Raw genomic sequence first — 27531 nt, 5'->3', positions numbered from 1 at the left:
CTAAATGACAATTCGCATGTGCAACACCAAATTTAGTCGAGTTTTTTTATCGACTGAGCAACACGCGTCGGCTACACAAAGGACCCAACCGCGTCAATATTAATTCAGTTCGATTAAGTCGTATTTCGGTTCATGCATGCATCTTGTTAAAATGGCGTTTGTGTGCATGTCTCATTATGCGACTGTATACATGTTTTAACAGCGAAGCTATTAGCGGAACCATATAAGCTGGAAAAAAAAATAATCAGTTTCACCGGCGAAGGGCTGACTGCAATAGCAATAATTTATAAAGTTGTAATGGTAATGCTGCACGCACTCCTTTCTTTCTATTTTTGCTACCTCACGATCACGCGTGTAACGTTGCCTTGTGCAAACCGTGCCCGAATGACTGCGGACAATCTAAATGATCTTCGAACCTTTCGATAAGAATAGGCGTACAACGCATGCTTTAGAATTTGTTCTGGAACTTACGCAGCTGCTAGTGATAACGCTGGAATCTTTGATGGCACATGTATAAATGCCGTCGCACTTTACTGCTTGGCAAGTTATTGATGGCTGACGCTGAGGTTTGTTGCTATCACTGTACAGCTCGTATTGCTTGTAGAGTGATGTTTCATTTTCCGGGCACAGGTTTCCCCAAATAAAGTTCACTCATGAAAACAGCGGCTGCTGCCTTCATCAACCTTATGACTCTGTCACAATATGAAGGCTGAATGCTAACTCTTTGGGATCCGACATTGTGACATTCTACAAAATGCTAGTGTAAGAGAATAGTACGGCCACATCATGGAGAAATCTCCTTATCGCACAGCCTCTTCCCTTAAAGAGCGCACCACGTAGAACGGTTTACGAGCCCTGCGCTAATGCTTGCCGAAACGCTCGTGCCAGCTTATCGCAATCACACTCTTCGAATTAAATTCACTGCTGCTGCTGAAGCAATGGTGCCCCCCCCCCCACCTTTCCTCCGCATATTTTTTCATGCCCCTTCAAGACGGGCGGAGTGTTTCATCTCTGCTTAAGCATTTGACGGCAGGCCTAGCATGCGGTGGGATGCTATCGCGTGCGCCCTCCAAGTGACGGAGGTCGGATAGGGGAAAGCCTTGAGAAGCAAATCAACAGGCTGAAGGTGTCTAGGTTTCTCGAGCCCCACAGGGGCGTCTACGCAAGTAAGCGTTCAGTGTGTAACGACACCACAGGCCCGAGCTAGGTTGCGACTTTCTCCCACGCCTGCCTGCCGTGCATGGTTTTGCCGTGTCCTGGGAAAAGGGGATCCTGGGGGTTCAGCCGATGCCGCGTGATTAAACCTTTAAGCCCCCCCCCCCCCCCCCCGGCAGAGGCAACACACCTCTTTGGCCCCGGCTTCACGTAGACGGCACCCCTGGGCTGACCCCACCCATGAGAAGTCGGTAGTCGCCTTTTCCTGTCTCTCGCTCCCCTGATCTTCGTCTTTTTCTCTCTTTCAATCTTTTCTGTCATCTCCTCACTTTGGTTTACTTCCATCTTCCAGATGGCAAGGGTTAACCTTGTATATGTGCCCTCTCTTGGTCACATAATATTGGGCTATAGTGGCTTTGTACAGCGGCTGAGATGGCTGCCGAATTTATATACACTCTATGGCCTCTTTCATATTTCCCAAACTGGCTGATCACTCTCCCTCTAGAGGGGGCACAACGAAGGAACGCTGAATGTTTTCCTAAGACCCAAAGAAATCTTCCCGCACTTCCATGTTATTGACTGTGAAACACAAAAGAATGCAAGAAAAATCTCTTCATTTGTCGTATGAAAATGTCTCACCAATACCCTTGGTAAAAATTATCAGGCCATACGCATGGCTAGTGGTGGCCTCCTTTTCGAAGTACACTGCAGTCCACTTATAACGATACCACATATAACGATATATCGGTTATAACGATGGGTCGACTTAACAGTCTCATTTTATGCATTGGGGCTATGGGGAAAAAAACCATATATAACGATATGTTATTCACCGCATATCGGATACAACGATGAAAAGTTTGCCGTGGACGGCATGTTTCATTCAGAATAATCGTAACATTTAGATTGATAAGTTCCTCTGAAACGAACTATGCCGAGACAAGACGAAAAGTTAGCGTAGGCGAGTACGTATCTGCCGCCACTGCAGCACAGCGCCGGCAGCGCGTCCCGGCCGTTGAAAAAGCCGAGGCGAGCATCGCGAGTTGGCGCGACGCGCTACAGATGGCGCCAGCTGTGTCACGTTTTGCGCCTGGCCGCGCGTCGACCGCGGAGAGGCTGAGAGAATTAAAAAAAAATGCAAAAAGCAAAGCGCCGCGCTCCGCGGCTCCCCGCCTTCTACAACGGCAAGCCGGCAAGCTACTCGTAGCTTGCCGAACGAAAGCGGGAAAGAGAGAGAAAATAAAAAAGCAAAAAGCAAAGCGGCGCGGCGGCATCGGGGCGGGGCCTCGTTGGCATTCCGGCTGTGTACCTCTGGCTGTGCTTTCTTCCTCCCACTGCTCCCACCCCGCCGTCGGTCAGTCTTTCTTCCTCAGCGAACCCGCGATGCGTTCTTTGGAGTAAGAAATAAAGTCTTGTTTTTGACATCCTACTATCTACAATATTTATTAATTGGTGAAAATAGCGAAATGAAGCCTGGAGCTACAAAAGGTACGTCCGGCGACGATTTTTTGGCGGCAGTCCAGATATAACGATCACCGGTTATAACGATCATATTTTTAGGTTTTCTCGATATCGTTATAAGCGGACTGCACTGTACAAACCAAGTCCCAGTACTAAAATCTGTCTAAACTCACCTCTTTCAGAACTACACCTGAATCTGTCACACGATATTTGTTCACTGAACAGTTGCCAAGGCGTAGTGTCTGATCAAGACCTAATCGACCTGACAGAGGATGAGCTCTTCGAGGGCTGGAACGAACAACACGTAACACATGTTCAGAGAATTAAGGAATGGCGTGACAACAAAGAAACGCCGACAAAGCACCTCATCCTTACATTCTGCACAAGCACACTGCCAGAATACATCCAAACAGGTCACTTGAAGTTAAAGGTCCAAACCTACATCCCCAACCTCCGACGTTGTTCTAAGTGCCAGCGTTTCGGCCACGGATCTCAGCGCTGCCGCGGTCCTCAAACCTGTGCAAAGTGTAGTTCGCACGAACACGCTACAGACAAATGTGAAGAAGCCACTACCCACTGCGTGAACTGCGATGGTGGACACCCCGCTTACTTTCGCACAAGTCCTACAGGGAAACGCGAAAAAGAAATACTTACACTCATAGTAAATTGAAACATCTCGTTTAGGGAGGCACGACAGCGTCTACCTTTGCAGGGTCCTTTGTTCACGGAGGTGGCACGAATGGGGGCAGTGCCACCAAAATCTGCAATGCCCGCACATACCATACAAAGTGGACGGCCGGCAGCACCATTCATCCCCTCAATGGAAGTAGCACAGGCTCTTCCACCACCACAAGGCTTGCAGGATTCCGGACCTGATGCCCCAGGGCCTTCTCTTTTGACAGATAGGTCTAAGACTTCCGTGCCCGCACGCATGAACCGCGAGCGGGCATCTAGCACCTCGTTCGAGGTGATGAACACAACGGCAAGTTCAGTGGTGTCTTCAGCGCCAGAGGACAGGCGCAGCTCTTTGGAGAGCGCCAAAAAGTCAAAAACCATCATCACAGGGCCAGACAAGGGCTCCTGATATAACGCAATACTTCTTTAGTACAAACAGCACTCATTTACACTCATAATGGATACTGAACTAATACAAGGGAACGTGAGAGGACTGCTTGGAAACCTCCATGATATCCAGGAACTCTTACACAAACATTCACAAAAAGTGCCATGTGTTGAAGAGACACACTTAAATTCCAAGAACACCAATTTTCTACGTCGTTACATAATATTCAGAAAGGACCGCAACAACACAGCAGCATCATCTGGAGGTGTGGCCATTATAGTTGATCAAGGCACAGCATGAACACATCTACCACTACAAACATCTCTTGAGGCAGTGGCTGTTCGAGCAGTTCTTTTGAACAAACTTCTCACCATCTGCTCTTTTTACATACTTCCACAGCACCATCTCAAAAAACATGAATTCCAGTCACTGATAGATGAACTACTGAAACCTTGTGTGGTTCTTGGGGACTTGAATGCACATAATGGTCTATGGGGCGACTCTTGCTGCGATGCATGAAGTCGCCTAATCGAACAGTTGCTCTTTTCTTCGGCTGCGTGTCTGCTGAATAGGAAAGAGCCAACATACTTTAGTCTCGCCAACAAAACCTACTCATGCATAGATCTCAGCATCGTGTCCCCATCGCTTGTACCCCCGCTTCAATGGAAAGTGATCAACAATCCTTTTGGAAGTGACCATTTTCCGATCATTCTATGTAAACCAATAGATAAAGGTCCTCCACAGGTTCCCAAGTGGCAGACAGACAAAGCGGACTGTAAAAATTTCAGAGAAGCTACTCGTTTAAGTTGGTCTGACATATGTCAACTAAGTATAGATGCAGCTGTAGACTTTTTGACAGCACTTCTTATTGATGCTGCAACAAAGTGTATCCAACAAACTTGATGGTCCACCAGGCGACACGTCCCTTGGTCGAACAGTGAGTGTCAGAATGCACGTAGAAAGCAAAATAAAGCATGGAAGCTGCTTGGAGACACTCCTACAGCGGAGAATCTTACAAATTTTGAAACCATAAGTCTCAAGGCAGGAGGGCGCGCCAACAGGCCAGATGGGAAAGTTGGCACAACTTTATATCAGGCATCAATTCATATACACAGTCTGGAACATGGTTAGGAGAATAGCACGAAGACAAGTACATTCACTCCCTCTCATAAATGCACAAGGTGACAGCTTGGAAGACCGAGCAAACTTCCTCGGTGCACACTTTGAACAAGTGTCCAGCTTGTCACACTATAGTGAAGCCTTCCAAAGATACAAAACAAAAATTGAAAAGCAGAAACTAGAACACAATTGTACGAAACACGAAGCATACAACCAAGCTTTCAGCTTAGCTGAGCTTCAAACGTCACTAAACTCCTGCAGTAGTTCCGCCCCAGGATCTGATCGAGTGGTGTAGGATATGTAATCTCAAGCGTAAAGTTAAAAGATTAAAGAAAAAGCATGCTGACCCCAAAGTTATAGCTGATGCTCTAGATAAGCTTGTACATGCCATACACACCTCAAAGGAATACTGCTTCAATACGTCACTCGCAAACTTCATAAAGAATGATCCAAAGAAGTTCTGGAACTATATTAGCAAAAAAAGAAACCCATATCACAGGTTTTTGTCAATGGTTGAATGGTATCTGATCAGGCTGCCATTGCTCAACACCTCAATGAGTACTTTCATGGTGTCATATTTTCATATGTCATATGTTTCATATGGTGTCGTATTTTCATCTGTCATAAATGCGGACAATGCTGCAAATGTAAACTTTATTTCTTATTCTGGTGTCGTTGCTATGTTGTTGAACTCAAAGACTAAGACTTCTTGCGGTCCCGACAATATCCCCAACATATTTCTGCGTCGCTTTGCAGAGTCTGTTGCAAAATACTTAGTCATCATTTTTGGCATCTCTCTGTTGTCAGCGGTATTGCCAGATGACTGGAAATTGGCACGAATTGTTCCTATATTCAAGAAAGGTGACCGTCTAGTACTACAAAATTATCGATCGATCTCCTTAACATCATCATGCTGTAAGCTTATCGAACACATAATAGCTCATAAATTAAATGAATTCTTAAAAGAACGTTCAGTTTTAACAAGTCATCAACATGGGTTTCGAAAAGGATTTTCTACTACAACACAATTGGTTACTATCGTTCATACCTTTACAGCTTGTCTTGATGCTAACGGCCAAATTGATGTAATATTCTTAGACTACAGTAAAGCATTCGACACAGTTCCACACGATAAACTAGTTATAAAGCTTCGGTTAGTTGGCATACCAGAATTATTCATCTCCTGGATCTCAGCTTATCTGCTCAATCGCAACCAATATATTCAGGTAGAAGAAAAACAATTGGGCTGTTTTCCGGTGACTTTTGGCGTTCCGCAGGGGAGCATACTAGGCCCCCCTCTGTTTCTGCTCTACATTGATGACATTATCGATGTAATTAGCACCCCGGTACATATTCGTCTATTTGCTGACGATTGTGTTTTTTTAGAGATGTAACCTGCATTAGTGACCTTAATACTAACTTAGGCAATGTATCAAAATGATGTGAACAATGGGGAATGCTTCTTAATGCAAACAAATGTGTGTTTCTCTCCATAACGCACAAAAAAGTCCCATTAGACTACACAAACAATTTATCTGAAGCACCTTTACTTAAAGTAGCCTTTTATAAATACTTAGGCCTAACGTTAACAAGTACCTTATCCTGGAATTTGCACATAAATAACATATGCTCTGCCGCTTTCCGTAAATTATGCCTTCTCCACCACAAGCTCAAGACTGCTTTGCCTAGTGTTGAACTCCTCTCCTACTTTTCCTTAATTAGGCCTAAACTTGAGTACGCCTCCATACTTTGGAATCTCCACACAAAAATTAACGTTCAAAACCTAGAAAGAATTCAAAGAAAAGCAGTACGATTCATGTATAGTAAATTTATGTCAACCGACTCCCCCAGTGCATTACTAACGGCAAATGATATAGAACTACTACAAATTCGAAGAAAAGAAAGTCGGCTACAGTTTCTTTTAGACATGAAAAACCACAGGCTATCCTTAGACACTGCAGCATACGTATTCCCCTTGTTAAGCAGACCCACTCGTCACCACTATTCTCATTCCCTAACGCCAATCTTTGCAAGGACTGATACTTTTTGGTACTCCTTCTTCCCACAAACAATAGATGATTGGAATAAACTAACCGAAGCATATCCTCAACGCCCTTGACCATTTGTGTAAATACTATTCTTCCATGACTTCCTTAGAATTATATTATCATCTTGTAGTTCAATTGTTACTTTTTTTTTGAAGTCGTAACCTCTTTGTCTTATATGCAAAAAAATTGTGTGAAAAATGCTTTGCAACCTTGTTTCATTCTGTTGTTTAGTGCGTCTCATGTATGCTCACCCATCTTGGATTTTTGTCTGCAGTATTCTATAAATAAATAAATAAATAAAATAATGTGGAAAAACCTACCACTCGGACTGCAAAAAACCTTACTTTGCTGGTACAATGCTATCTGGTTTTCTGGCACTCCTTACTGCTTGGAAAGAGGCTATTGTTATTCCCATTTTAAAACAGGGCAAGGACCCTTCTTCAGTTTCGAGTTATAAGCCTATTGAATTTACAAGCTGGTTGTGCAAACTTTTTGAAAAAGTGATAAACTGCCGACTTGTACATTTTCTTGAAACAAACAATTTGCTCGACCCATTTCAGTGCGAGTTTCTAGAGGATAGATCAACCACCAACTGCCTTGTTCGTATCGAGGCACAGATCAGAGACACTTTCGTCCACAAACAACATTTTCTCTCTGTGTTCCTCGATATTGAAAAGGCTTACGATACAACATTGAACTTTGGAATATGAAGAGACCTGTCCCACCTTGGCATGCGTGGCAGAATGCTTACCATAATCGAAAGTTACTTGTCAAATTGGACATTCCATGTCCAAATGGTCAGTGTTCTCTCCCAAGCATTTGTCCAAGAAACAGGAGTGTTGCAAGGTGGTGTACTTAGCTGGACACTATTTTATTATGAAAATGAATTCTTTGCATTTGTCCATCCCTCAAAATATGTTTCACTGCACATATGTCAATGACCTGCAGCTTGGTTTTAAGTCGTGTAATCTGGCCATGTGTCAGTGGCAGGTCCAGCTTGGTTTGAACAAAGTCTCCAATTGGGCAGAAGAAAACTTGTTCCAACTGAATGCGTGAAAATTCAAGTGTGTTTAGTTCTCCAGGAAGAGAAGCATTTATTCCGAACCTGATATTCAACTGCATAGGCAAAGTCTTCTGTTATCTTCTGTTAATACTGAACACAAATTCTTAGGCCTAATCTTTGATGCCAAGCTAACCTTCATACCACATATCAAATATCTAAAAAACAAGTACATGAAACCCATGAATGTCCTAAAAGTGTTGTCACGCACTATGGGGGCAAGTGACTAGAAGTGTCTGATGAATTTGTATACAAGCCCCGCAGGGGCGTCTGCTTATGCAAGCGTTTGGTTCGTAACGACACCATGGACCCGAGCTCCAAGTGTCTCCAAGGGTGTCTCCAAGTGTTTACCTATAAACCTTGTAGTGTCCCCTTGTTGGGCTCGGTGGTGAGTGGCCACCTTCGTCGCCGAACTTTACACAATCTGTACAACCAACTGCCCCCCCCCCCCCCCCCCTCCCTGATCGCCGCCCGAAAAGGTGGCGCACCAAAAAACTGTTCCTCTTTTCAAAACCAAAGCAGTCTTTCCCGAAGTTCCATGTCGTGCATAGTCAGAAAGAAAACAAAACAGTCCGAGCAACCTCACCTTTTCTTGTCTCAAAAACACCCACTGAAGCAATCGGCCCAGGGTATCATGTAACCAAGTTCGGAAGCGGCGACCTCCTGTTGGAGGTTCGCGACCAGCTCCAGCATGATAACCTATCTAAACTAGTAGCGTTTGGGGATGTCCCAGTTTTCATAGACTGCGATAGATCCTTGAACACAGTTCGCAATGTCATTTCTGATGTCAATCTTCTTGGATTATCAGAGAGTGATCAATTGGAAGGTTGGCAAGACCAGAATGTAGTGAAGGTCTAAAGAATAGTGATACAGCGAAACAAAAAAGAAACACCAACAAAACTTAATTATCACCTTCGATACCAGTGACTTAACCTATTCAATTGAGACCGGCTACTGCAAGCTTTGTGTCAATCCCTATGTACCAAATCCTCGTAGGTGTTTCAAATGTGAGCGCTTTGGACATGGGTCTCAAAGCTGCAGAAGGCGCGCTACTTGCACAAACTGTAGCTCCAGCGAACACCCATCGGACGATTCTACTGCTGCATCCCGCTGTGTGAACTGCGAAGAAGAACATCTCTCATACTCGCGATCGTGCCCATCCTGGAAAAAGTAAAAACAAATTCTTGAACTTAAAGTTAAATTCAATCTCTCCTTTCAAGAGGCACGCCAGCATTTCTCTCTCCACAACAAGCACTCTCCTTCCTTTGCAGATGTGACGCACCAGGGCGCTGCATCACATCTTTCTGTGCCCGCAAATGTCACACAAAGTCTGACTGCGGTCGCGCCGCTTGCACCCACGGCTCGAGTAGCCTGTGTTGCTCCGCCTCCTGCTAAACAGGTTCAGAAGACTTCAGAGTCTGCCGGACCCCGTACCACTGCACCCGCAGTAAGGTCCGAAACTTCTGTGAACGTGCCTGCTAATCAGGCATCATCCGCCACCTCGCAGGAGGTGATCGATACAAGTCCCCCTCCTCCGGCGTCTCAAGTACCAAAGGATAGGCCAACTCTTTGGAGCACGCCAAAAAAGAAAAACCCTTTGATAAGACAGATGATTGGACTAGTTGGTGGTTGGGAATCAACATATGTGCACAGCGCAAGGCTATGAGTAGTTACGACGTAACTACAAAAGAAGAGACAAGGATAGAAAGAGCGCTGACTTCAACTGAAAATTTATTAGCGAAAACGCTAGAAATATATATTCATGACAGAACATCACCGTGCAATCGTGCAACTTATTGCATCACAGCAAGACACTCATCATCTAATTATATGGTTACAACGCCACAGCTCATCAGAAATTCACGATCTATTGTGTCAAAGCCAGAAACTCGATTTCTTTGTTATTCAGAGCAAGAGAAGGCATGCTGATAGATCGATCACCCAGCATTTGCATTTCATTGACATCCATAATCTCTCGTGTTAGCTGGTGATGGTGTTTGGCTACAACAGTGCACTTTTCGAATTTGGTCTGCAACCACAATCCCTACAATGGATGCCCAAATGACCTTGCACAGCTGAGTATACATTGTAATGATGCTCCTTTAAACGCTCATTCAGGCACCGGCCCGTTTGCCCAACATATATCTTGCCTCATGACAACGGGAGCAAATAAACGACGGCTATTACACATGCTCTGAATAGCCTTCTATGTTTGATTGTGCAGCAACTCCTTCGTGCGGACTGCGCATTCACCTGTTTGCAGAGCTCTGAAAGCTTTTCTGGGGCAGAGAAAACAACCTTCATATCTGTACATCTGTATTGAGTGTGTTATCTGAAGCGAGCCCGCGCTATGCGCAGACGGTGCTCCGCGCAGGCTGTCACCCTTGCCCCTCACATGTATATAAGCACACTCGATTAAAGGCAGTGTTCGTTCTCCAGCAACCCAAGGCTGGGGTCTTGCTTTATTGCATCGCGTGATACATGGTGTCAGAAGTAGCAAGTCACCGGTTTTGATAGGTGTCCCGTGGGGCCTGGAAAAGAACAGCGATGGAATTTGTGAAGCCACCGGACCCGCTACGTTTTACAGGAGACATCAGTAGAAACTGGAAGTTGTTCATACAGAAATTCAACCTGTTCCTGGCCTTGTCCGAAACCACCGACAAGAAGCTTTGCCCGGAGACAGCGAAAGGTGCCCTCCTTTTGAGTATCGCTGGCGAAGAAGCTATCGAGGTCTACAACACCTTCACTTTTGCGGAGGGCGAAAGCAGCCTTTACTACACTACGGTGGTAAAAAAATTCGAGGAGTACTGCAACGTCTTCTGGAAGAGGGTCCAGGAGCCGGGTGAGCCTTTCGAACATTTTCTGAGAGATTTGAAGACTCAAGCCCGAGCGTACAACTTTGGTGCATTGACTGATTCAATGGTCCGAGACCAGAACGTCTTCGGAACTAGACATACTAAAGTAAGAGAGAAGCTGCTAGCAGACAACAAGCTTGCCTTGGAAAATGCCGAGAAAACTTGCAAGGCAGCAGAAATATCCGCAGCACACCAAGAAGCTTGGGGTCAAGACACAAAGCAGGTTGACCCGGTGTGTAAACAAAGCCACGTGGCACATACTGACAGGCGCAGAGACTACAAGTGTCAGAAGTGGGACTTGCATTACAGACTGCAGAACGGGCGAGCTTGACGTTCAATCGAGGAAAGTGCACAGTCGGCGTCGAAGAGATCGAAGTTTTGGGCGACGTTATCGGTGCTGAAGGCATCAGGCCCAGCCCTTTTCCAATAAAAAGGGTATGATAGAAATGCCGCCACCAGCCGATAAGGTCGCAGTCCAACGAATGCTGGGTGTTGTAAACTATTTTGCCATTTTCGTGCTGTCGCTCACTAAGAAAACAACGCCGCTCAGAAGATTGATCAAGAATGACGCGGTTTTTGAATAGTCAGAAAACCACGCGCACTTATGGAAACAACTATGCGATACTTTGAGCAAGCACCTACTGCTAGCAATATTCGATCCCAAAAAAGAAACTAAAGTGTCCTGTGACGCGTCGCAAAATGTAATGGGCGCTGCGCTTCTGCAACATCATGGCAGCCATTGGAAACCTGCGGCATATGCGTCGAAGGTATTATCGGATACAGCGCATCGGTATTATCAAATAGAAAAAGAGACAATGGCCATTCTGTACGCCTGTGAACGATCTGACCAGTTCGTATAGGGACACAAAGTAATAGTCTAAACTGATCATCGCCCCTTAATTGCCATCTATAAAGAAGCAATAGGCGATATCCCACGAGGCTGCAGCGGTTTTTCTTACGGTTATTACGTTACGACATTGAACTATGCTTCGTTTCAAGGAAGCAGCTGGTGCTCGCCGACATGTTATCAAGGGCCTCAATCAAAGACGACGGGGCTGAAATCACGGTGACGACGCAGACGTGCACGCTGTAAGTTTAGTGTCGTCACTTGTCAGTGACTACACGTGGAACAGGCTTATAACGGAAACCAGCAAAGACCCGTATTTAAGCTCTGTTCGTAAAAGCATTGTTGCCGGGCTGCCTATCAAAGGACAGCTCAAGCCATTTGCTGGCGAGCTATCTGAAGTCAAAGGTGTCCTTCTTAAAGGCTGCAAGATTATAATACCAGCAAACATGCGGAAGGAAATCTTGGAAAATATCCACCAAGGACACGTTGGCTTGATTAAGAGCAAATTAAGAGCGCGGCGTTCAGTATTTTGGTCCGCAATGAATTCTGATATTGACAAATTTGTTCAGACCTGCGCAGTTTTCAGAAAGTATGCGTATTGCCAGCCACGAAAGCCACTTCAAATGCATCCTGTGCCAGACCAAGCCTGGTATAGGGTTGGTGTAGACCTCTTTCACTATGGCGGAAAATCGTACCTCTGGGGCTACGACGCCTATTCAAACTTCCCCGAAGTAGATATGCTCACAGAAACGTCGGCGAGAGTGGTCATCGAATAAGTGAGGGCTATTTTTGCCCGAAATGGTATCCTCATGGTGGTCTGTACAGACAATGGCCCACAATTTGCAAGCAAAGAATTCGCTGCATTTTCACGAGCGTATGAGTTCCGACATGTTACCTCCATTTCAGGATTCCCGCAGTCCAACGGGCTAGCGGAAAAAAGGGTACAAATAGTGCAGAGGATCTTAAAAAAAAGCATGGAATCTAAACAAGATGTTTGGCTGGGGCTTCTCTCGTACAGGACTACACCGCTGGAAGCCGACGGCTGATCGCCTGCGGAGCTGCTCCAGGTTCGAATCTTGCGCTCGACGTTGCCGTGCATCTCAAGGAAGCCCGAAACACCGGACTTCAAGCGCCGCCAAATGGAGACCAACAAGCGCCCACTGGCTCCTTTAAGGAAAGGAAATGTCGTACGAGTGAAAAACGGGATGTGGACTACAAAAGCAAAGGTCGTAGAGCCGTTGGCTCAACCCCGGTCCTACGTCTTCACAGAGGGAGGTAGGCTACTGCGATGTAACCGGCAACAGATTTTACCCACTCAAGAAGCGTTTCATAAAGATCCTCCAGAGCTTGTCGAATGCGATGACGAAAGTGCTTCAACACAAGCTACACCAGTGCGAATGTCCACAGCACCTACTGGGCCCAGAGCTCCAACCTCGGCGTCACCTGTTTTGGCTCTGCGGAGGTGGCTACGACAGCGTAGATCCCCTCGCCGTCTAACTTACAACAGAAACTTTGTGCAAGTGCCATGAAGCAGATGTGCAACCTGTGTTAACAACGGGACTGTCGTACAGATGAACCAGTGACATAATCCATGCAAACTGCACTCTCTTGTGTTGCTTTCCAGTTCCGTGTTGTCTCCTCTCAAACAGAGGGGGATGTATCGAGTGTGTTATCTGAAGCGAGCCAGCGCTATGCGCAGACGGTGCTCCGTGCAGGCTGTCACCCTTGCCCCTCACATGTATATAAGCACACTCGATTAAAGTCAGTGTTCGTTCTCCAGCAACCCAAGGCTGGCCTCTTGATTTATCGCATCGCGGGATACATCTACCTTATCACTTATCTTTTTCAAATTGTGAGAAATCCTATGTAGATGGGGAATCACAGCCACGCGCTTTAAGCTACTAGCCATGCAGTTCACTGGTGCTTCTCGTCCCTGTTTAATTGTCCTAAGCAACTTTTCCGCCACCAAAACCAGCACATGGCCGGGGAAACCAGTGCTGATCAGACGGGAAGGCTGCTCAACGAAGCTGCTGGTTAACGAGTGACCGCAAGACTTTCTTGGAAGGGCCTTTCTTAAACAATGATTAGCAATCCCTCTCTTTACGAGTTTTAAATGAGCCGATTAGTGCAATAGAAGAGATTTGCTTTCTCTGGGCACATATTTCCAGCAATGGTGATCACTTGAGATGTTTAATCTCAAATCTCAAAACCTTAACGAAGCATCCTGCTGAAGCTCGTGCATCAGAATAAGAGGCACTATGCACTCATCGAAAAGACGTAATATGTTTGAAAAGGCAGCTTCGAAGCCCCGCTCATCGCAGTATAAAAGCACAAGAAAATCGTCAACAAAACGAAACAACTTTACGACAGCCGTTCTATCGAGGCAGTTAGCCAAGAGTCGGTCATGGTGAGCGAGAAAAATGTCACTTAAGACAGGTGCTATGCATGAACCAATGCACACTCTTTTTTGAATAAAAGTGCTTTCGTTCCATGATATAAACATTGTCTTTAAGTAAAAGCCAACGAGCTCAAGACAGCCACTGACTGTTTTGCCCGTAGCATTCTGGAATGCAGCATTCTTTTAGATGAGGCAAGAGTCTGGAACATGGTTAGTAAGGTAGCAGGACGACAAGTACACACACTTCCTCTAGTGAACACACAAAGGGAGAGCTTGGAAGACTAGGCGAACACTCTCGGGGCGCACTTCCAGCAGGTCTCCAGCTCATCACACTATAATGAAGCGTTCCAGTTATACAAAATCAGAATAGAAAAACTGAGATTAGAGCGCAAACTCACAACACACGATCCATAGAATGAACCTTTGTGTTTGGCTGAACTACAAGCCTCGCTTACCTGCTGCAATAAATCTACCCAAGGTCCAGACCGTGTGGCATATGAAATGTTGAAACATCTGCCCACTGAAACCCAAAAAGCTCCTCTCTCCCTGTATAATGCAGTATGGTCTTCCAGCAAGCTACCCTCAGCCTGGAAGGAAGCTATCGTTATCCTAATTCTAGAACAAGGCAAAGACCCATCACCAGTTTCCAGCTTCAGGCCAATAGCGTGAGCCAGCTGTCTTTGCAAGGTCCTTGAGAAAATGATAAACAGGCACCTGATGCACTTCCTTGAAACTAATAGCCTACTTGACCCATACCAGTGTGGGTTTCGAGAGGCTTGGCCAACCACTGACCACCTTGTTCCTTTTGTGGCACAAATTCACGACGCTTTTGTTCATCAGCAATTTTTTTTCTGTGTTCTTCGATATGGAAAAGGCATATGACACTACATCGCGCTTTGGCATATTGCGAGACCTGTCACATCTAGGTGTGCAGTGTAGAATGCTGACAATCATCGAAAGCTACCTGTCCAACCGGACATTCCGTGTCCGAGTTGGCACTGTCTTATCTCAAATATTTGTCCAAGAAACAGGAATGCCACAAGGAGGTGTATTGAGCTGCACACTTTATTTAGTTAAAATGAATTCCTTGCACCTGCCTCTATCACGTAATATTTTTTACTGCATATATGTCGATGATGTACAGAATGGTTTCAAATCTTGCAACATCTCAGTGTGCCAACGTCAGGTTCAACTAGGGTTGAACAAGGTATCTCAATGGGCAGATGAGAATGGTTTCATACTCAATGCACAAAAGAGCACTTGCATCTTGTTCTCCGAAAGAGGGGTTTCCATCCTGACTCCGACATTGACCTGCATGGTCAACCTCTGTCAGTAAAGTCCGAGCACAAGTTTTTAGACTCATATTAGACACAAAACTAACCTTCATCCCACACATCAAGTATTTAAAAAGACAGGTGCTTAAAAACAATGAATATTTTGAAAGTGTTGTCACACACTATGTGGGGTAGTGATAGAAAATGTCTGATGAATTTGTATAAAAGCCCTATATGCACACGCCTAGATTACGGTGCTATAATCTATCAGTCAGCACATCATCAGCCTTAATGATTCTCGACCCTGTTCACCATCTAGGCATTCGACTCTCTATGGGTGCTTTTCGAACTTGCCCTTTGGAGAGCCTGTACGTGGATTCTAATGAATGGTTGCTCCACCTACAGAGATGTTATGTGTCTTTTGTGTACTTTCTGAAGGTAAATGCAGACAAGCAACACCCCTTTCATTTCACAATTAATGATTTGTCTTGCTCTGGCTTGTTAGAGAACCGTCGTTCGTTGAGACAGCCCTACTCGCTCCGTGTAAGGGGCCTGGCCGAAGAAGCAAGTGTGCCTCTTCTCGAACACAGTTGCATGGCTCCTGCTGCATATCTGCCACCGTGGCAGTGGCACCTTATAGACTGTGATGTCTTTTTTGTGGAAGTCACAAAGCACGCACCACTTGCACACATACCTACGTACATACTTCCTAGAACTACAACATAGATACACATGCCCTGAGTTCTCTACCAATGCCTGAAAGTCTAACACTTCTGTGTCATATGCATCGGTAGGCCAATCCTTTTCTGAGGCCGGCGTTCTTCATCTTGATGCAAGCATTTTCACAGGAGAAGCGTATGCAATACTGACGGTTGTAAAACACATCAAACAAGTAAAATTACAAAAGGCGGTAATATACACATACTCTCTAAATGTAATTAAAGGCCTGAAAACTCCTAAAAAAAACACAGAAACCCCGTGTTGGTGCCACTTTACCCACTTTTGTGTGAACTGTACACATCAAAACAGCATGTCGTTGTCTGCTGGGTGCCAGGGCATCGTGAGATACAAGGGAACGTTTTGGTGGACAAGCTGGCTGCTTCCGCCAACGACACCACTTCCAATGCATCAGTACCAATCCCTGCTCTTGACTAGAAATCTTTTCTAAAACGCAAGCTCCGGGGGTATTGGCAGAGCACGTGGGATAGACACACTGACAATAAACTTTATGCTATTAAGCTGCAACTAGGTAATTAGCCGCCACTATCAAAATCACGACACACAGAAGTAACACTAACAAGGCTTAGAACAGGACATACACACTCTACACATACATATCTTCTGTGGACCGGCAATCCACCATTGTGTGAGAGATGTGGAGAACCACTTACACCTTCTCGTCCAGTGCAATGAGCTAGATGCTCTAAGGAAGAAGCACTTTTTACTGCCCTACCGACAGCAGCTCCCACTACATCCTGGGATGCTCATCAGTAGGGATCCGCTTTTTAAACTGCAATCACTTTTCAGGTTTTAAAAGACGTTCACAGCTTTCACCCCATATTTCGAGCTGATCCGTAGCATGACCTCTATACCGTGGTCGTTGGCTGCGGTGACTTCATCTCCGCCATGATTTTATTATCATGACATTTTGCCATCCACTTTCACTGCTCATATTTCACGTCACTGCGATGATTTTGTTACCTCTATGTTTTTACCCGTGTTAACGGGAGAAATTTTAAGGCCCCTTTACAGCCACACATTGTTCATATCTCTAGCCTACTGAATAGGCACTCTTTGGCCATCAATCGGCCCTTGCACCATAAAATACCACTCATCATCATCATCAATTTGTATGGGGCAATAGCCTAGACTATGGGGCAATAGCATATCAGTCTGCGACACCTACTGCCCTTAAAATGCTTGACCCTGTTTATCATCTAGGCATCCGCCTCTCTACGGGTGCTTTTCGCACTTGCCCCGTAGAAAGCCTGTACTTGAAATCGAACGAATGGTCGCTCCATCTACACAGCTGTTAAATGCCTTTTAAATATTATCTTAAAGTGAATGCAGAGAAAGCACATCCTGCACATTCTATAATTAATGGCATGTCAAGCCCTGCTGGGTTTACAAAAACGGCTTTCTATGAGACAGCCGTACTCACTCCGTTTGAGGAGCCTAGCAAAGGAAACCGGTGTGCCACTTGAACACCCTTTGATGGCTCCCGCGGTATGCCTGCCACCATAGCAGCTGCGGGCGATAAATTGCGACGTATCTTTCTTGGAGGTTACAAAGTATGCAACAATTGCACATATTCAGATATAGTTCCTAGAACTACAACAGAAACACACATGTCCCGAGTTCTTTACGGGTGCTTTAAAGTCCAACACTTCTGTTTCTTACGTAGCCGTCAGCCCATTCTTTTCGGATGACGGCGTCCTGCACTCTGATACGAGCGTTTTCACCGGCAAAGCTTATGGGATACTTGCGGCCATTAAACGCATTGAAAAAAATGAGACAACAGAAGGCAATAATATATACAGATGCCTCAAGTGTACTAAGCGCTCTGAATACTTTTAAAAAGCACAAAAATCCTGTCCTTGTCTCGCTTTATTCACTCTTATGCACAGTCTACTCATCCAAGCAGTATGTTGTCTGTTGAGTGTCAAGACACCGCGAAATACAAGGGAACGTTCTGGTAATCCAGCTAGCTGGATCTGCCAACAAAACCACTACCAATAGATTGATACCAATTCCTGCACTTGACTTGAAACCTTCTCTAAAACGAAAGCTCAGGGGTTATTGGCAGAGCACATAGGACACACACAGGTAATAAATTGCATGTCATCAAGCCGCAATTTGGTCATTGGCTGCCAGTATCAAAATCAGGCCACACAGAAGTAATACCTGCGAGGTTAAGAATAGGACATACATACACTACACATTGAGGGAAGCGGAGTGCAACACCTCAACTCCGCGATCCACCTTGTTGTGCTACATGCGACAGGCGGCTGTACAATGCCTTAGGCCTAATGAGTCGCTTGACAACGACTGGCACCCAGCCTTGCCGCAGTGTTGGCAGCTGCAAGGAGACATCCACTTTTTAAAGAGACCCTATCACTCGTCGCACACAGCACCTTACCGAGCGATCGGCGTCCACCGTCCCGGACGGTGTCACGAGAGCCGCAATACCATACAGCCACGACGCCTGGCTCCCTTAGCCGAAAAAAGATAGAAGAAGCTATCTACAGAAACTAAAACCACCTACGAGGCTTCCGTACTCACTTGCTTTGGGCATGGCCTACAATCCACATGCTCCATGCTTTGCTCATTCCAGGATGCAGACAGCATGGCTCTCGTCCCAACTAAACAGCGTTCTTGAAAACCAACAACAACACCAAAAAAACCTTTGCGAGCAGAAAAAAAAAAACACTCAATGTGCCGACAAGTTCCACCACGTTACAAAAACTGATCTCCTCACTCTCAACAAAGCACACCGCTCACACTAGCAAAGAAGTCTCCTTAGGCTTACTCTATCCTGGCTCTAACAAAAGCTTCTACCGAGCCGCGAAAACTGTCGTTCGATGCTCCAAGAGCCCCACGTTGGGCAGCCAGTGTGGGGTCTCGTTGTGAAAGAGAGCACCACCACGCTCTTTGAGTGAACGGACACAGCACACGTGGTTGGTCCAAACCAAACCAAACATGCATTTATTTAACTAATTTAGAACGACGATATCGTCAGCCAAATTATTATACATCAATTGTAAATAACACACTAAGACATCCACAACACTCAACATGACAAACAAGGCGGTGTGGCAAACACCTGACTCACCACGTGGGCCCACCGCAGATGGCCCGCGTGCCGTTCATGGCAGATCCACCGCTGGAGGCAACAGTACGCGCTACTGCGCCACGCCAGAAAAGACTCGCTCAATTTTCTCTGCTGCCACCAAGGCTTGCCTGCTGCCAGAGGTCACCACTGGCACTACGGATCTTACAAACATGATGATCATAGTGATGATCACCGCTCGCAAACACGCCACCTAAAGCTCAATAGCTATGACCTCTGAAATACGGCTTTTGTGCGAGACAGTCGGCACGCCGCGCAAACAACTTTACAGGTAGTGTCAGCAACCCCACAACATTCATTTATTTTGTCTGGTGGCGATCCACCATTGTGTGATAGATGTGGAGAAGCACTCACTGTACTTCACATTTTAGTCCAGTGTAAACAATTAGACATGCTGAGAACACAACACTTTGCATTACCCTACCGACAACAGATACCACTCTATCCTGCAATGTTCATCGCTAGGAAACCACTTTTTACTCGTAACTCGTTGTTGGCTTTTTTGAGAGAACTCCGTACCTTTCATGTGATATACCCGGGCATTCCGTAGCACGATCTCTCCAGAGAGGTCTCCGTTGCGGTGGCTACACTGAACAAAGCATTTGCCTCGCGGCCCATGGACGCAAGGGTGTTAACAATCGAGGTACTTGTGCTAATTCCATACATGTCCGCCATGGCTTTTATTGTCACAAACTTTCGTCATTCATTAACACCACACACTTTTCACCACATGGTCATAATTTCATTACTTCTATGCTTTTACCTGTCTTAGTGCGAGGAATTTTAAGGTCCTTATACAGCCGTCAATCACAATCATTGTCCACATCCCTTGTCCTGGCGCTCTTTGGCCATCAAATGGCCCTTGTGCTACAAAGCACCAAACATCATCATCATCTAGGTTTCCTGAGGACCATTTGGCTAGGCCGGCTGAAAGGGTTCTTCAATATGTTAAAGCACTGGCAAGAAGCTCCATGCTTGGTAGGCACTCGAAGGAACTGCCTGCCGGTTGCCAGCATCCCATACCTACATATGGTGTCTCACACTGTTTAAAGAAAATCGGAGCAAGGTACGGTTTCAATGTTTTCTTTTCGGCCGGCGACCGTTTAGGCAGCATTTACGCGGCAGTTGCGAGGAGGATCGAGGGTGAGCGGCACGGCAAGGGTATTTGCCAGGTCACACACAGGGCCAAAGAGGTCGACTGCGCCGTCGCTATAGTGTACGGTACTTGGCTGTCGTTAGGGAAGTTTTATTTTGGACAGACGGCGCGTTGTATCAAGAATAAAAATATAGATAACAAAGCTTCTTTGAAGGCTCTAACCTGTCATCGCATTGTAGAGGGTGTGGCTGCGCGCCCTTGTTTGGTAATACAGTAGTTAAAGCTAGATTCAGGGACAAGGTAGCGAGAGAAATTGAAGAGGCGTATTTCATCAACAAAGCAGGTGATGCATGTGTCGCGCATTCTTCGGTTACGTTGCTACCCGCTGAGGTAGCTTTTCTACAATTTGTCTGCTCATCTAATCATTTTCTTTCACCAGATGTGTTCTCGTAACCACATAAAATATCTGTTCTCTCGAATAAAGTTTCAGTTGTTAGTGTGCGCTGTGTCCAGGTGTCTTTCTTTTGTATTTAAAATTTTTTCGCGCGACTCAGTTAAGATGAATTACCAACTCGCCTAGCAATCCGTGCTTCTCAACTATTTTTTCTGCTTTTTGCCTGTAGTAAACGTGAGCTATTCCAATTTTTATAGAGTTAAGTTTATCTAAGCGGCACAAAAAATAGAGAGAAGAAAAGCCTCACTGGCTATTCGTGTGTCAAGCAGCCAGTATGCCTGCTTAACATGCAACTGTCAAGCAGGCATGTTTCCTGCATAAAAACGGCAATATTAACATCCCGACATCAATTGAACTCGCTTCACCTGCACATATTGTCACCATGATGAACATAAAAAGATTGACAACAGCTTTTTAATATTAATAATCCGGAAAGCTTGTTTTAATGCATTGTGTTCGCCATATGTGTTACAATATAGTTAACGATAGTACCATTTGAAAAAATAAAGCATACCAGGTCAGGTGAGACAGTTTGTGTTATTGTAATGTGGTTAAAACAAGATACAGAGGCTGACATTAAAGTGGAAAAAAAAATAATTGCTTTGCAAACCATGAAACGTTCCTTTCTTATTTTTTTATTGTCCTATCTTGTTTTGACATCAGCCCCTTACAATATTACTAGGCCAGCTGTCTAGTGCCCTTATTTAAAACAAAAAAAAAAAAAAAATAAAAAAAACTTTTCGATAAAACCCATTCGTACGATTGCAACAGCGCTAAGTCATATACATTTGTGCTCAATTTTTTTCTTTCTCTGTGAAGAACTTTACTAGCAAAACAACTGGTCGCACTTCCAGTTAGATCATAACTGGAATGACTTGCTTCCAGTTTAACTGGTTATAGTTTCCAAAAGTTGGTACCCTAACTAGGGATTAGAGGTATTGGCAGTCAGCTGGGAAGGCATTACAAATGAAGCTGAATGTTGGCCTTGCATGCAGGCACATTCAGGAGCACTTGAGCGAGATGCTGGGCCCTAACCAGGACATGAGCAAGATGAGCGAGGAGGAGCTGCAGTTCCACTACTTCAAGCTGCACGACAACGACGACAACAACAAGCTGGACGGCCTTGAGCTCATCAAGTCTCTCATCCACTGGCACGGTGAGCTCCTTTACGTGATTTATAGCTACTGTCATTCAAATGGAGGACACCTCATTTTTAGCTTGTACGGAGGGATCTGCCAGTATCCTGTAAAATTGAAAGCTTGCACTGTCTCTATGCCAAAATAAACTTAAAATTAAGCTAAAGCTTCACTTAAGTAAAACGCAGTCAGCACTGTAGTTGGTGCAATTTGAAATAAATGGAGCTGTCACTGGGAACAACATTACACAGGTCTTTTCCAACTGTACACAATAGGTACTAAATGGCTAAGTAACGCATCCTATGGTATTTCCAGTTTGAGGTCTTGATCTTTGCTGCGTCAAGGTGTGTGCTGTTCAGTGTAATTGGTGATAAAACACGTACTTTCTGTGATTCGGTTGTTCCTAGTTGTGTAGCAATTGTGTTCATTTCCGAATTGATTGAAAAAAATATCTCGCATTTCACAGAACGAAGCAGGTACAAACAGATCAGTCGTTGTACAACATGGGGAACTATGACAGCTGTGTCTCAAGCGCAACAGCCAGGTTAGGGTTCAAATTGCGCAGTAATATTTTTCACGTATAAACTTGATTATGTATTTCAAAACACAGCCGACGGCTACCTCAGAATCACACCCGTATGAGAACATATGGTGCCCAATACTATCAGCATATTTTACTAAAGGAATAAGGCACAAACAAGACAAACACAAAAAGAGACATGGGCAAACACCAAGACGTCCATCCATGTCTCTTTTTGTGCTCATCTCGTTTGCACCTTATTTTTTCCATAAAACATGCACCAACTAGCGCAACAAAAAGTTCTCCTTGAGTATCAGCACACATTCCCAAATGCTCTGCGATCAAGTACGCTAACTTGGTAAACTTACATTGGATGTACTGCATTGTGATTGCCTATCTAATCTCAAATGTATAGAAAATGCTGAGTGCAGAAAAGGCCGGTGAATGAAACAAAATGGTCCCTCAGTTACTTGTATTGTCTAGAGCCTAAACGATCGACGTTGCTTTTGAAATGATGAGGGATGTAACGTGGCATCTCGAGTATTTCAGAGAGTAGCACGCATGCAGTGCTAATACCGTAAAAGAATGTGTTGTGCTGGTTGGTAGAGGGTTTCCCAAAATAGGGTGCAAATACAGGGCATAATCGCATATGCACCCAATCCACAGTCAAGCACCAAATGTGTAAGGTAAATATTTGTCACTTATGTCATGAAACTCTTTCCTTCATGATAAAAAATAACAGTGCAAGAAACGACAGACTAACACACAGAAGCATATGAACACTGGCTTTCAACTTGTTTAGTATTTCTCTCCTTTCTTAAGCAGCTGGTCCTTCACCCTGCATTTCACCAAGACAGAGGCCCTACAAGTATGTTACTATGCCATATATTCCCACCATTTCTCATAATCTCAAGAAGATAGGATTAACCCCCGAATGCGGAGATGCTACTTGACTCGTACCTGACTCGTTCTTGACTCAAGACAGTCTTGCCGGTCGCCATAAATCATTCTCGAACTTGCGGACAACTTGAAGGCGACTTGGCTCGGTCGAAGTCAGGACAAGTTTCAAGTCAGCTGCGGGGCTAGCTTGAAAGCGACTTCATGCGTTATTCCAACATGGCTACTTCTCGAATAGACGTCACGCGGAGGGTGGCCGCTCCTGAGTTTGCTTGCCTTGCCATAAGCGTAGCATTTGCTGAGGCGCACTGCCTGTCGCAGATTCCTCGACCTGCCTTACGTGACCAAGGAAATCCAATGGAGTTGTACGACGAGCAACAATTCCCCACTCAGTACAGATTCACGAAGAATGTCGTACGGCAGCTGCTGGCTATGTTGCCGCTCCGTGAAAAGGGGACAACCGAATACAGCCTGTGCCTGCAGTGTTACAGCTACTAATGGCTCTCAGGTTTTACAGCACTGGCACATTCCAAACAATTACCGGGAATTTCGTCGCATTCCGTAGTCGTCAGTGTGCTGTGCAGTTGGAATAGTTACGCTACTAATCGCAAAGCACCTGTACACAATGCTGGTGCGCTTTTTCCGCAGCCAGCGGCACTTTTTATAGTTATGCAGGACTGTTACGAAGTGGCTGAGTTCCCTGGCGTTTCAGGTTGTGTTGACTGCACACACGTGTGTGTAACAATGTTGGCTCAAATGCAGCGCCCCCACGCGGCGCTGATAGTTGTGTTGAGCTGTGCGAGCCTGGCAGGGCGGGGAGTGGCCGTTTTGGAAACAATAAACGACAGTTCGTTCTGGGCAAAAGGCTGAACATGTTCTAATGTTTTTCGCGGGCCTGATGGCCTTCACGGTAGTCACTGCCGCCTGGCCATCCGTTAATCTACACATGTAACAACTGGCGACGAGGATGAAAGGAAGTTTCATGTAAGTCTTCGTTCCAGCACCGCTCTGCCATCTGTTCACCATGCCAAGTTTCGGCAACCTCGAGCCGTTCGAGGGGGGAGGAGACGACTGGCCCTGTTACGTGGACCGGCTCCAAGCATATTTCCTGGCGAATGATGTCGCCCCAGACAAGCGTACTGCCGTGTCCATCAGCTCCTGCAGGCAGAAAACGTATGCTTTGCTCCGCGATTTGGTCAAGCCCGCCAAGCCCAGTGACAAGACGCTGGACTAGATTCTTCAAGTTATTGGAAACCTTTATTGTCTGAAGCCCTCTGCCATCGTCCAGCATTTTCGTTTCAACTCGCGCGTTCACGCGGAAGGGGAATCCATTTTCATCGTAGCACTAAAAAGCCTGTCTAAGCAATGCAGCTTCGGGGCTGAACTCGAAAATATGCTCCGCGACCGTGTCGTATATGGCATAAACAACGCGGATGTCCAGACAAGACTTCTGGAAAAACCGGGCCTCACCTTCGATGACGCCGAGCAGACTGCCCTGGTAATGGAAGCAGCAAAAAAAGACGCAGGTGAGATAGCGCAAGCGAACACAAGCAGCTCTTTCTCGACTCATCGTGTGTCGTCATGTTCTGGGGGCGACACCTGCAACCGCTGGGGGGACAAACATCTTGCATCAAAATGCAAGCATGTGAAAACAATCTGCGATTACTGCCACAAACGAGGTTATTTGGCGAAGGTGGGCAATTCGAGACGAAGGGACAGCCAATTCCAAAGCAACAGCCCTACTAAGGCACGTTCGTTCTCGGCTTGCAGTTCACCGTCGTCGAGTAACCGTCATCGTGTTAATGCTGTGCGCAAGCAGGACGCCGCTACCACTTCATCTTACGAAGTTTTTGACAGGTGGCTGGTCGACTACGCCACGCCGCCTCCGCCTTTCACCGTCATTGTTGACGTTTGCGGCAAGCCGCTCTGCATGGAAGTGGACACAGGGGCAAGTGTCTCTGTCATGGCCAAGTCGCGTCTTCTTCAGCTTTTGCCTTTGGCTCCTGTGCAGCCGTCACAGCAGCGAAGCTATTCCGGGGAACTATAAAATGTTCAGGGCAAAGGTGACGACAGTGTGAAGTTTCATGGCAGGGAGGCCGATCTACCTATCTTTCTGACCGAAGACGGATCGCCAACTCTTCTTAGACGCAACTGGATGCATGAGCTGGGCTTTGGCATCTCAGACGTTGAAGTGAACATCCACGCACTTTTCGATGTCGAACACCTAGTCCAAGACTACGCCCAAGTGTTTGAAGAAGGCTTGGGTACATTCAAGGGGGCTAAAGCTTCTCTACATGTTCCTTCAGATGCTCCGCCTCGGTTCTTCAAACCACGTCCACTGCCATGTGGCTTGACAGATGGAGTAACTCAAGAAATCCATAGACTAAGAAGAGATTCCATTCTTGTTCCAGTCAAGACAGCAAAGTTGGCTGCACCTATTGTTCCTGTGACGAAAAGGGATGGACGCATCAGAATCTGTGGAGACTTTGGTGTCACCATAAACCCAGTGGCAACAGTAGAGCAGTACCCCATTCCAAGGATCGAGGACCTGTGGACTGTGCTTGCTGGAGGTGAGAAATTCACAAAATTGGATTTGCGAGATGCGTACCAGCAAGTTGTCCTTCACGAGGCCTCTAAAGAGTGCGTCACCATTTCGACGCATATGGGGTTATTTCAGTACCCCCGGTTGCCTTTTGCCGCCTCATCTGCTCCTGTCATATTTCAGCGCGAGATGGAGAACTTGTTCAGGGGACTGCCTCATGTAGCAGTCTATTTTGACGACATTCTTGAGACTGGCACAAATGATGCTGAGCACCTTCGCAACAACCTTTGTGCTGTACTTAGCAAGCTTCAGAAATCTGGCCTCAAACTGAAACTTGAAAAATGCCATTTCTTTGTGCCACAAGTTGAGTATCTCGGGCACATCATCAGCAAAGAAGGCCTTTTCCCGAATGTTGACAAGGTAGCAGCCATTCTGCGTGCTCCTGTGCCTCAGGATGTCAGGGAACTTCAGAGTTTCTTGGGACTTGGAAACTTCTACAGGTGCTTCTTACCCAATCTTTCGTCACTCCTTCGTCCTCTGCACTTGCTTCTTTGTGAAGGGAAGAAGTGGAAGTGGAGACATGAACAACAAGATGCATTCAATGCCTGCAAGCACTTGGTGACATCAGCTCCAGTACTTGTGCATTTCAACCCTGCCAAGCCTGTTTGCCTCAGCTGTGACGCATCGCCTTATGGTGTAGGTGCAGTTCTGGCGCACAAAGATGCTGATGGCGGGAACATCCCATTGCTTTTGCCTCGAGGAGCTTGTTAAAAGCAGAAAAAAAACTACAGTCAACTCGACAAGGAGGCACTGGCTTTAGTGTTTGGTGTGAATCGGTTCCACCAGTAATTGTGGGGCATCTCAATCGAAGCACACACTGACCACAAGCCACTTCTTGGAATGCTGAAAGCCAACAAGCCCGTTCCCGTGCAAGCTTTGCCTCGAGTGGTCAGGTGGGCTCTGAAGCTTTCTGCTTACATGTACAAACTTGCATACAAGCCTGGCAAAGAGCTCGGCATATCCGAGACTCGTTTCACCAGGTGTTGTGGCCCAAGCCACACGAAATGACACAGTTCTGGGCCATGTTGTTCTTGCTGTTCTGAAAGGAGAAAGCCTCTCAGTAGGACTAGAGTGGAACCCTTTCAATACCAGAAGCTCAGAACTCAGTCTCCATGAGGGTTGCCTACTCTGGGGATCAAGAGTAGTGATGCCAAAGTCATTGCAGGCCCAAGTTCATGGTGTTCTTCATGCCAGCCACCCGGGTATCGAGAAGAGCAAGATGATCGCCAGGAGCCATGTTTGGTGGCCAGGCATTGACAATGACATTGCCAACAGCGTGAAGAGCTGCGCTACGTGCCAGATTCAACATCGAGCTGCACAGCTGATTCAGCAGACGCCGTGGCCTTTTCCACAGCGACCCTGGTCAAGGCTTCACATTTATTTTAGGGGACCATTCCTAGGTCATACATTCTTGGTTATTGTGGATGCGTTCTCAAAGTGGATAGAAGTCTATTCTGTGTCTTCCACATCTGCAGAAGCTACCATTTCTGCATTGAGAATTGCATTCACCCAGCATGGCCTGCGTGATGTAACGGTGCTGCCTTCACCAGTGCCCAGTATCTTGAGTTCTTTCGAAACGGAATACGCCGCATGCCTGTACCTCCAATCACCCTACTTCAAATGGTGCAGCTGAACAAGTTGTACAAACTGTGAAGAAGAAGCTCAAGAAGTCTGGTTCTGGGAACTTCCAAATGCA

General features: G+C 45.9%; 1 protein-coding gene across 1 annotated transcript in view; it reads left to right on the top strand.

The window, feature by feature from the left end:
* LOC119167770 (uncharacterized) overlaps positions 1-27531 on the top strand; it is a 166448-nt gene that overhangs the window by 112939 nt on the left and 25978 nt on the right. The window contains exon 4 of the mRNA XM_037419297.2: positions 21676-21836. Within this exon, the coding sequence (XP_037275194.1) occupies positions 21676-21836 (161 nt within the window). The remainder of the gene's footprint in view (positions 1-21675; positions 21837-27531) is intronic.

This window comes from Rhipicephalus microplus, chromosome 6, assembly GCF_043290135.1.
Source record: "Rhipicephalus microplus isolate Deutch F79 chromosome 6, USDA_Rmic, whole genome shotgun sequence".
Lineage (NCBI taxonomy): Eukaryota > Metazoa > Arthropoda > Arachnida > Ixodida > Ixodidae > Rhipicephalus > Rhipicephalus microplus.
Note: the sequence above shows the minus strand (reverse complement) of the source record. Positions and strands in the feature narration are given on the sequence as shown.